At 46.0% G+C, this 12,084-nt stretch overlaps 1 protein-coding gene across 1 annotated transcript in view; it reads right to left on the reverse strand.

The window, feature by feature from the left end:
• LOC122550130 (NEDD8 ultimate buster 1-like) overlaps positions 1-12,084 on the reverse strand; it is a 67,914-nt gene that overhangs the window by 18,901 nt on the left and 36,929 nt on the right. Inside the window, exons 7-8 of the mRNA XM_043690759.2 lie at positions 11,966-12,072; positions 6,460-6,646 (exon numbers count right to left, since the gene is read on the reverse strand). Coding sequence (XP_043546694.1) covers positions 6,460-6,646; positions 11,966-12,072 — 294 coding nt within the window. The remainder of the gene's footprint in view (positions 1-6,459; positions 6,647-11,965; positions 12,073-12,084) is intronic.

The raw sequence follows: 12,084 nt of genomic DNA on the forward strand, positions 1-12,084 counted from the left end.
ATAGTCAATGATACATGAGGTCGAATGTCGTCTGCTGACCATTGGCTCGTTCGTGGGCAAACCCTTGGGGCTTGGCCCGATTCCTATTGTTCCTCCCATTCATCTTCCCCAGACAGCACTGGGTAAAGACGTTTGCCTCGCCCTTCTTTGTTCTTGCCTTTCTTACTAGGTTTCCGGCCACGCCTATCCACTTTATAACACTCTCGGAGGGGAGGCCGTACCTCCTCCTCCTCCTCGTCCTCCGAGGATTCCCACCGCTGGGAAGTGGAAGTTCTACCCCTTCGAGGCTCATTAACAACCGGACCCCGTGTCTGACATTTTTGTGTTAGTAATTCCACTAGGTCTTCCATAGTGGGTCGGGACTCCGTCTCTACCCGGGACACCTTCAGTCCCTTTCGTCTGCATAAGTCTTTTAATTCCGGTGTAGGTAGGCCATCAATCTCCAATGCTGGGACCTGCGCCCGTATCAAAGCTTGCCACAAAGCACGCCGTGAGGGGCCTTGGTTACTTCCTTGATTAGGGTTTACTTTTCCCCCTGCCCGAGCCTCAGGGCGACGCCCCTCCGTGCCCCCCTGAGAAGCACGGGTTGTGGGTCCCCAATCCCCCAAACCACCCATCTCCCTCATCATACTACGGGCATCTCCTAGGGTTTCTCCCCGTCCACTCAACATTATGGTTAATAACAGTGGTTTATAATGGGGGGGGGCAGTCTTCACTAGGTGGTCTCTAGTCTGTCTACTAACATTTGTGTTATCTACCTCGTCCAGCACTCCCAGCAACAGGGCATCCCGCACACACAAACGGGTTAGCCTCTGAACCCCTTCCTTAATCGTTGTCCAAGTTCCTTCCAAGGGGGGCCAATCGGACGGGAAGGGATACTGTTCGGCCACTGCCCTGGCATACATCCCAAATAGGGTCCCCATACTGCGATCTATTACCATATCCTTGGCTTGGTTGCGGTACCCCAGGTCTATGGCAGCATCCTTTGCTAATCCACCAAACTTGGGAGCATCCTGATAGTCTACCTGCACTTGTTGCTCCCCTTCCTCGAGGAGCCGAATTAGCCATAGCTCTAACGGCTCCCCAGGATTACGTCGGGTTTTCTGGGTGATAAACAGCACCTCATCGGTAGTGAAGTCTTCCGTTAATTCAGAGAATTCTGCGGGAGGCTGAGCCCGCGGTAATTCATGCATAATTGCCTCCCCTTGTTCATTCCGTATAGGGTTTCCTTTCTCATCTAACATTACCTCCCGTTGCACTGGGAGACGTCTCTGAACCTGCTTTCTCCTAACCACTGGTTTAGCTTGGAGTACGGGTGGGTCCTCTTCGTACTGATCATCTAAATCTCCCCAAATGTTCCCATCCCAATGATCGATATCCCACCGATCCCCGTTATTTAACTGGGCTACAAACGCCCGTACTTGTACCGGGTCCGGGGTTCGAGGGACCTTCCTTTTCTCTTTCCGTTTCTTAGCAGACAGATACATAATAGTTCGTCCTGCTAGTTCAGTTAATGCTGTCAATTCAGCTTTTACCTTCATAATTTCCTGCCTCAACATAGAGGCATCTCCCGAACTGAGTCCCTGCTCATGTTTCAGGAGGGCTAATTCTGCTTCAGCTTTTTGGCGCTTGTCTGACTGTTGTCTACAAGCCGCCGCACAGGCCCACATCCTCCGCTGTACCCCAGGCAATGGGTTCTTCGGCAGGACTGGGATCCTCTCAAGGGTGGACAGCAGCGACCCTGGGGTTCCTACGCCCTCGGCCTCCCAGTCCTCCGGTCGCCCCCCACCATTTCTCAAACAAACTGCCACGCCATGCCACGGCCCATGCCATCCCGGGACGGTCGGGACCTCCACAGTTTGTTCCTCTGGTTTCTTAGCCTTTTTCCAAAACATTGTTCTGTATCAAAATCTTTCCTCAATTGCGATTGATCCTGCCGGCTACGCCAAAATGTTTTAAAAAATTCTCAAGGTCAAGGACCAGGCTCGCAGGAAAGTAGTCTGACACAGAACAAACAGCCAAGAGGCGAGTCTGCTAGAATATAAGTGTTTTATTCCCCGCAGTGTCACCACAACCAGTCTCGTACTTACAACGGGTCTGGCTTATACTCACTCTACATGTTACCAAAACTGGGAGCCGTCAGTTCTCGTAGAGCGGTTGCCAACAACCCACGCTCGGCGGTTAAACGTAACCCCGGAGCAGACTCTACCGAACTGGAGACTTCTCCAGCTGATATACTCTTTTCCAGATATAAACATTCATGTGAACAGCAGAGCAAGGCTAAAAAACATATTCCATTCTGGTTACATACAGATAAGACGATTCACACGGGAAGGTGTATAATTGTATAATAAGATTCACACGGGACTAAGCGACACCTTCCATTTTCGGTTAGAGCAGAGCAAGGCTAAAAAACACATTCCATTCTGGTTATTCACACGGGAAGGTGTATAACAAGATTCACACGGGACCAAGCGACACCTTCCATTTTCGGTTAGATTCACACATGTATTGGGACACAATTTTAACCCTTTCACCACATTCCACTGCTTGGCCCAATACATGTGTTGCATAATGATTCACACATGTATTGGGACATAATTTTACACCACAGGGACCTGAGTTCAAATCCCACCAAGGCAGGTGCTAGAATTTGAATTCAATAAAAATCTGGAATTAAGAGTCTAATGATGACCATGAATCCATTGTCAGTTGTTTGAAAAATCCCATCCAGTTCACTAATGTCCTTTAGAGAAGAAAACTGCCATCTAGGTCAGGCCTACACGTGACTACAGACTCACAGCAATGTGGTTAACTTTTAACTGCAATCTGGGCAATTACGAATGGGCAATAAACGCTGACCTAACCAGCAATGCCCTCATCCTGTGAAAACAGATGCTGCCAAACCAGCCGAGTGCTGGAACACAGGAACAGGAAGATGCCATTCAAGCCTTTAAGCCTGTGTCACTCCCAACCAATGAGATTGCAGCTGATCTGTGGTCTAGCCCGTGTACTTTTCTTTGTCCCACATCCTGGGATGTAGGAGACTGAGGGGTGACCTTATAGAGGTCTATAATATCCTGCAAGGCATAGATACGGTAGGCAGCCTACAGCTTTTCCCCATGTTAGGGTAGTCTAAAACTCGAAGACATACGGTTAAGGTGAGGGAGGAAAAGCTACTAAAAGGTCCAGAGGAGCAATGTTTCCACACAGAGGGTGGGGAGTGTCTGTGTAAGGCTGCCAGAGGTAGTGGTGGAAGTGCATACAACTTTTTCATTTAAGAAATACTTCGACAAATACATGGATGGAATAGGTATTTCGAGAGATAATGGACCAAACGCAGGCAAATGGGACTAGATTAATTATGAAAACTGGGTAATATGGACAAGTTGGGTTGAAGAGCCTATTTTCATGCTGTAGACCTCTGTGACTCTATCCTCTAATGCCTTTAGCTAACAGAATCTGGATTAGTGGTGCTGGAAAAGCACAGCAGTTCAGGCAGCATCCAAGGAGATACGTTCAGGAGGGACATGAACCCGAACCTTCTGGCAGAGAGGTAGGGACATTGTCACCACACACAAGACGCCTTCATGTAGATTATTAAGTCATACTCTTCAATCTACATCAGCTGTCTGTAACATCATCTGCTCAGTATTAGGTTCCAAGCTGACAATGTGACATTGCCCGCACTGAACTACTGTGTGAGCTGCATCTCTCCTCAGCTAAGGCTATTTTACAGATGGACAGACAGATGGACAGGTCATTGTCAGGGTTTTCTGACAAGCATTGTTTTCCTACAAACACCTAATGAGCTTGTACCTAATTTGTCGATGTAGTTTTAAAGTGGGCTAACTGAATAAAAGAAGCAACAAAGGAGTGATTTTAAAAAATAAGTGCCGTTCAAAGATCATTAGTTTAAGAAGTAGTACCATCATCAATCTTTGGTCAATAATCCTCCAGCAGCAGGTCCCAAACCCACAACATCTATCTAATAGAAGTACAGGGTGGCTGAAACACAGGAAGACTGCCATCACTGCCTGGAACGCTATCCCCTCAAGATAAATGAGAGGTTCTGCATTTTGGGAAAGTAAATCTTAACAGGACTTAATCTTAATGGTAAGGTCCTGGGAGTGTTGCTGAACAAAGCGACCTTGGAATACAGGTTCATATCTCCTTGAAAGTGGAATCACATGTAGATAGGATAGTGAAGGCAGCGTTTGGTATGCTTTCTTTTATTGGTCAGAGTATTGAGTACAGGAGTTGGGAGGTCATGTTGCGGCTGTACAGGACATTGGTTAGGCCACTGTTGGAATATTGTGTACAATTCTGGTCTCCTTCCTATCGGAAAGGTGTTGTGAAACTTGAAAGGGTTCAGAAAAGATTTACAAGGATGTTGCCAGGGTTGGAGGATTTGAGCTATAGGGAGAGGCTGAACAGGCTGGGGCTGTTTTCCTTGGAGCGTCAGAGGCTGAGGGGTGATAAATTTTTGAGGGGCATAGATAGGGTAAATAGGCAAACTCTTTTCCCTGGGGTCAGGGAGTCCAGAACTAGAGGGCATAGGTTTAGGGAGAGAGGGGAAAGATATAAGAGAGACCTTTGGGGCAACTTTTTCACACAGAGGGTGGCACGGGTATGGAATGAGCTGCCAGAGGAAGTGGTGGAGGCTGGTACAATTGCAACATTTAAGAGGCATTTGGATGAGTATATGAATAGGAAGGGTTTGGAGGGATATGGGCCAGGTGCTGGGAGGTGGGATTAGATTGGGTTGGGATATCTGGTCAGCATGGACGGGTTGGACCGAAGGGTCTGTTTCCATGCTGTACATCTCTATGACTCTATGTCACACACCATGTGAGCTTGGAATTAAATTGCTGTTGCTTCACTGGTGCTGCGTGAAAATGATTGAACTCCCTCCTGACAGCACAATGACTGCAGCGGTACATGAACGTAAGAACTAGGAGCAGGTGTAGGTAATTCAGCCCCTCAGTCTGCTTCACCATTCAATTTCATCTGTCTCACCCCATTTCCCCGCCTGCTCTCTATAACCCTTCAACTCATCACTAATTAATAATCTGCCTATCTACTTCTGAAATTTACTCAATGTCCTAGCATCATTTAATTGAGGCATCAAGGAGCCCTAGTAGAACTGGAATTAATGAGAATCGGGGACAAATTCTGCACTGCTTGGAGTCAAACCTGGCATATAGGAAGATGGTTACGGTTGTTAGAGGTCAATCAGATCAGCTCCAGGACATCTCTGCAGAAGTTCCTCAGGGTAGACGCCTTGTCTCAACCATCTTCAGCTGCTTCATCAATGATCTTCCCTCTATCATAAGGTCAGAAGTGGGGATGTTTGCTGATGATTGCACAATGTTTAGCTCCATTAACCACTCCTCAGGTACTGAAGCAGGCCATGTACAAATGCAACAAGATCTGGACAATATCCAGGCTTGGGTTGACAAGTGGCAAGTAACATTAAAGCCACACAAATGCCAGGCAATGACCATCACGGATAAGAGACAACCTAACCATCATCTCTTAACCATCACTAAATCTCCCACTATCAACTCCTTGGGGGTTACCATTGCCCATCACCATATAAACATTGTGGCAAGAAGAGTAGGTCAGAGGCTAGGAATACTGCAGTGAGTAACTCACCTCCTGACTCCCCAAAGCCTATCCAAAATCTACCCAAAATCTACCTGGCACAAGTCATGACTATGATGAAATACTCCCCAGTTGCCTGGATGGGTGCAGCTCCAACAACACTCATGAAGTTTGATATCATCCAGGACAAAGCAGCCTGCTTGATTGACACTATCGCCATCAGCATTCATTCCCTCCACCACCAATGCTCAGTGGTAGTAGTGTATGTTACGTACAAGACGCACTGCAGAAATTCATCAAGGCTGTCTTACAGCACCTTCCAAACCAATGGCTATTTTCCATCTAGAAGAACAAGGACAATAAATACATGGGAACACCACCACTTGCAAGATCCTCTCCAAGCCACTTACCATCTGACTTGGAAATATATCGCCATTCCTTCACTGTTGCTGGGTCAAAATCAGCAGTTCCCTCCATAAGACATTGTGGGTTAACCCACAGCATGTGGGCTGCAACAGCTCAAGAGGGTAACTCACCACCACCTTCTCAAGGGCAACGAGGAATTGGCTATAAAAATACCGGCCACCCAGCGATGCCACCTCCCACGAGTGAAAGAAGAAAAAAAAAATCATCTGCCACACTATGGGGTAACAAATTACACAGATTCATGATCAAAGGGTCAAAACCAATAGGAGTGGATAATAAATACTGACCTTGCTGACGATATTCACAATATATGAACGAATAAATGAAATAAACAACAAGCAACCTGAAATGTGAGACTGACCAACAATCTCTGTGCCATACTTAGACAAATATGCAAACCTTGCAAGCAAATAAAAATGAACCAACCTGAAGTTCCCTGAGTCGTTCCTGATTTTCTCCAAAGCATTTGTTGAAGCATTCCTGAGCTTTTTCTAACTTTTCTCTTGCATTTTTAAGGTACTCCATTTTCTTCAGCTGAAAATTACACCAAACCATATCTAGACACAGTACTCCATAGTTGTCAATGCTGTTGAGCTGCACCTCATCACATTGCCTGCAAAATGGAGCAGTACATCAAACCAAAGCAAGCAGAACTCTGATCCTTTTCTCTAGAGGGAATCCTCACTAGTCTGCCATACAAGGAAAATAGAGTCAGAGTCATACAGCATGGAAATAGACCCTTGGGTCCAACCAGTCCTTGACCACTATGTTCCAAAACTAAATTAATCCCATCTGCCTGCATTTGGCCCATATTCCTGCAAAACTTCCCTATTCGTGTACTTATCCAAATGTCTTTTATACTTCGCAACTGTACCTGCATCCATCACTTCCTCTGGCAGTTCATTCCACACTCTAACCACACTGTATAAAAACGTCGCCCCTCATGTTCTTTCTAAATCTTTTTCCTCTCACCTTAAAAATATGCCGAGCTTTGAACTACCCCACCTTGGGAAAGAGACCATTGCTATTCACCTCATCAATGTCCCTCATAGTTTTATAAACTTCAATCTCCTATGTCCCAGCCTATCCAGCCTATTTTTATAATTCAAACCTTCCATTCCCAGCAACATCCTGGTAAATCTCTTCTGAACCCTCTCTAGTTTAATAATATCCTTCCTATAACAGGGTAACCAGAACTGGGCACAGTACTCCAGAAGAGGCTGCATCAACATCCTGTACAACCTCAACATGCCTTCCCAACTCCTGTACTCAAAAGGTCTGAGCAATGAAGGCAAGCATGCTAAATGCATTATTGACCATCCTGTCTACACGTTTATATGTGATTTCAAAGAATTATATACCTAACCCTCTACGTCTCTCTATTCTAGAACACTACCCAGAGCCCTACCTTTAGTTGTATAGGTCCTGCCTTTATTTGTTTTACGAAAATGCAATATCTCCTTTCATCCAAATTAAACTCCATCTGCCATTCCTTAGTCCATTAATCTAATTGACCAAGATGTCTTTGTAAATGTAGTGACTGGAACCAGGTGGATCTTATTAACTATGAGATCCTGGATTGGGATTGTTAGCCTGGGCCAATCAGGGCGCACTGGCTGACCAAAATAAACATGGGATCGGGCTGTGGAGGGGGTCGTTAGGGCCGACTGCCTGCCCCTCTTCCGCGGTTACGTTAGAGCCCAGGTGTCCTCGGAAAAGGAGCATGCGGTCTCCACCAACACCCTGGAGTTGTTCAGGGAGAGGTGGGCGCCGCAGGGAGTGGAGTGCATTATTTCCCCCTCCAACTCTATTTTGATTTAGTCCCTGCCCTCCCCTTCACTGTTTGATCTCACAGAGTGGCCCTTTGATGTGTAGGGCACTGCTTGTCACTGGCCACTTGGGTGTTTTCCTATCTTCCTGGTGGTGGAAATCGAATAAAGATTTGTTCACTTTGTGTCTCTCACTGTGTCTCACACCTGCACATGCCATGGGTGCTGGGGAAAAAAAATAAGCACTACCGCAGTTAGGCAGTAGTGTGGAAAAAAAAAATTGAAAAAAAAAATTTAACCAGCTGACCAGTATTGCCCTTAGAAAGAAATAAAAAATAGACAGGAGTGTCACTGCTTGTCACTGGCCACTTGGGTGTTTCCTTTCTTCCTGGTGCAAAAAAAACATGGGATCGGGCCGTGGAGGGGGTCGTTAGGGCCGACTACCTGCCCCTCTTCCGTGGTTACGTTAGAGCCCGGGTGTCCTCGGAGAAGGAGCACGTGGTGTCCACCAACACCCTGGAGTTGTTCAGTGAGAGGTGGGCACTGCAGGGAGTGGAGTGCATTATTTCCCCCTCCAACTCTATTTTGATTTAATCCCTGCCCTCCCCTTCACTGTTTGATCTCACAGTGTTGCCCTTTGATGTGAAGGGCACTGCTTGCCACTGGCCACTTGGGTGTTTCCTTTCTTCCTGGTGGTGGAATTTTGAATAAAGATTTGTGCACCTTGTGGCTCTCACTGTGTCTCACACCTGCACACACACCATGGGTGCTGGGGATAAAATAAGCACTACCGCAGTTAGGCAGTAGTGTGGGGTTAAATGAAAAAAAAACATGGGATTGGGCTGTGGAGGGCGTCGTTAGGGCCGACTGCCTGCCCCTCTTCTGCGGTTACGTTAGAGCCCGGGTATCCTCGGAGAAGGAGCATGTGGTGTCCACCAACACCCTGGAGTTGTTCAGGGAGAGGTGGGCGCCGCAGGGAGTGGAGTGCATTATTTCCCCCTCCAACTCTATTTTGATTTAATCCCTGCCCTCCCCTTCACTGTTTGATCACACAGCAACACCCTCTGAAAAGGGCACTGCTTGTCACTGGCCACTCAGGTGTTTCCTTTCTCTCTGCTGGTGGAAATTGAATAAAGATTCGTGCACCTTGTGTCTTTTACTGTGTCTCACACCTGCACACACAACATGAGTGCAGTTATGCGGTAGTGTGGGGGAAATTTAAAAAGGAGAGACTAAAAAAAAATTAACAGGAGATTAGAATTTTGTCAGTCCAGGGGACTGACTCTGTGCTGGCTGGTGCTACAGCCAGTGTGTCCCTGCTGGTACTCTGTGTTTTGGAGGAGGAGAGTTTTCTTTTTCTTTCTTCCCCCACTTTTCCAGAAAAAAAAATCTAAACACAGGATTCAGAATCTCATCAGTTCAGGGGATTGACTCCGTGCTGGCTGGTCACAGCCATTGTACGGTGCACAAGTAAATAAAAGGTGACTTGGTGATGGGATAGCGGCCTCTGTGCTGCTATTTCACCAATATACCATCAATTTTGGTGTCATCTGCAAACTTACTAACCATGCCTCCTACATTCTCATCCAAATCATTTATATAAATGACAAACAAAAGTCGATCCAATTCTGATCACGGGCGGCACGGTGGCACAGTGGTTAGCACTGCTGCCTCGCAGCGCCAGAGACCCGGGTTCAATTCCCGACTCAGGCGACTGACTGTGTGGAGTTTGCACATTCTCCCCGTGTCTGTGTGGGTTTCCTCCGGGTGCTCCAGTTTCCTCCCACAGTCCAAAGATGTGCAGGTCAGGTGAATTGGCCATGCTAAATTGCCCGTAGTGTTAGGTAAGGGGTAAATGTAGGGGTATGGGTGGGTTTTGCTTTGGCGGGTCGGTGTGGACTTGTTGGGCCGAAGGGCCTGTTTCCACACTGTAATCTAATCTAATCTAGAACACTACTGGTCACAGGCCTCCAGCGCAAAAAGCAACCCTCCACCATCACCTTCTGTCTCCTATAGTCAAGTTAATTTTGTAACCAATTGGCAAGCTCACCCTGAATCCCATGTGATCAAACTTAACTAATTAGTCTACCATGAGGAACCTTATCAAAGGCTTTACTAAAATTCAAGTAAACAGCATCTACTGCCCTGCCTTCATCAATCTTTCTGGTTATTTCCTCAAAAAACTCAATCAACTTTGAGAGATGCAATTTGCCTTGCACAAAAACATGCTGATTATCTCTAATCAGTCCCTGCCTCTCCAAATGTATGTACATCCTATCTTTCACAATCCCCTCCAACAACTTACCCACACTGATCTCAAACTCACAGGTCTATAATTCCCAGGCTTTTCCTTACAGTCTTTCTTAAGTAAAGGCACGACATTACCCAGCCTCTAGTCCTCCAACACCTCACCCAAGGTTCTAGATGATATCAATATTTCTGCTAGGGTAAGTTCTTTTTGCAAAAAAGATTATGAATTCACCCTTTCTCATTGCATAATACAAGATCCAAAATATGCCTGTAGGGAAGGAAATCTGCTGTCCATAATTGGTCTGGCCTACATGAGACTCCAGATCCACAGCCTTGTGGGAAGTTAGGGATGGCCAATAAGTGCTGGTCTAGCCAGCGATGCCCATGCCCCATGGACAAATAAAATAAAAGGAGCAGAAGGCCAGGATATGTGAGCTCCAAATCTCAGATGGTTGCTAGAGAACCAGGAAACAAATGAGAGAGAAATAAAAAGACAGACAGACAAGTAATACAGACCAAAGCTGTGGATGGTAGCCAGAAAACTGGGAAGTGATAGTGGGGTAGGTCAGTGGCTGCAGGAGACCTAGACGACCCACCTTGGCAAAACATCTCAGCTAGAAAGATCCTTTTTTATGTCTGGGAGATAAGGTAATTGAAGCTAAGTGGACACAAGAAGGTAGCCATAACAGTTCTTCTGATCGAACACTGCCCGATCAGAAATCAGGAGTTAAGCCTGACAACATACTGGAGGACTGGCAACATTGGAGGGGCTGCACGGTGGCTCAGTAGTTAGCATTGCTGCCTCACAGCACCAGCGTCCCAGGTTCAATTCCAGCCTCAGGTGACTGCGTGTGGAATTTGCACATTCTCCCCATGTCTGCGTGGGTTTCCTCTGCGTTCTCTGGTTTCCTCCCACAGTCCAAAGATGTGCAGGTCAGGTGAATTGGCCATGCTAAATAGCCCATAGTGTTAGGTACATTAGTCAGAGGGAAATGGGACTGGGTGGGTTACTCCTCTTCGGAGGGTTGGTGTGGACTTGTTGGGTCGAAGGGCCTGTTTCCACACTGTAGGGAATCTAAGCTAATCTAATATCCATTGTAAAATGTCAATTCCTCAAAGATATGTTCTAATACTTAACTTCATTGCCATTTCAGGGATAAATATTGGCTGCTATAATAAAGAATACCTCATTTTACAATCTGTGCTTAGTGCCTGTGTTTTAATCACTTTTTTTAAGATTCCTTACAGTGTGGAAACAGGCCCTTTGGCCCAACAAGTCCACACCGACCCTCTGAAGAGCAACCCACCCAGACCCATTCCCCTACATTTACCCCTTCACCTAACACTACAGGCAATTTAGCATGGCCAATTCACCTAACCTGCATGTTTTTGGACTGTGGGAGGAAACCGGAGCACCCAGAGGAAACCCACACAAACACAGGAAGAATGTGCAAACTCCACACAGACAGTTGCCTGAGGCTGGAATTGAACCCGGTCTCTAGCACTGTGAGGCAGCAGTGCTAACCACTGTACCACCGTGCTGCTCATGGATATGTTGTTCTATAACTTGTTGTTCTATAAACTCATATCCATAAAAATGGGCAAATATTTATATTCAAAATGCGAGTGCAATGAGTTACAGGCTCAGTATGAAGAATTGTCAAAGTTAATAATATTTGTTAATATTATTAAAATTTTTGATCAGGTTTTTGAAACTTGATTACTGAGAGTTTCACTGAGCTAAGCTAAATTGAAGCAGAAGGCATTCAATATCATTATGTTACATCCTTAAACATATCCTTATTTATTAATGTAACTGTGGTGAAGATGTATCAGCACATTCTAATATTGCTGAATATTTTGCTAGGAAAGAAGTCACATATAAGGAAAATTAAAATGAGAAAATTCATCACCTGAACTCAAGTTCTGCCAATGTTAAATATGCAAATGCTTGTTCATAGGCCCCTTTCTTCATATCAGATTTGCCAGCTTCATGCAGAATCAAGGCTGTCAGAATAATCTGCCACCAAAC

The sequence above is a fragment of the Chiloscyllium plagiosum genome, unplaced genomic scaffold (assembly GCF_037043375.1).
Source record: "Chiloscyllium plagiosum isolate Xiang-an unplaced genomic scaffold, Cpla_swu_hap1 HiC_scaffold_5, whole genome shotgun sequence".
NCBI lineage: Eukaryota > Metazoa > Chordata > Chondrichthyes > Orectolobiformes > Hemiscylliidae > Chiloscyllium > Chiloscyllium plagiosum.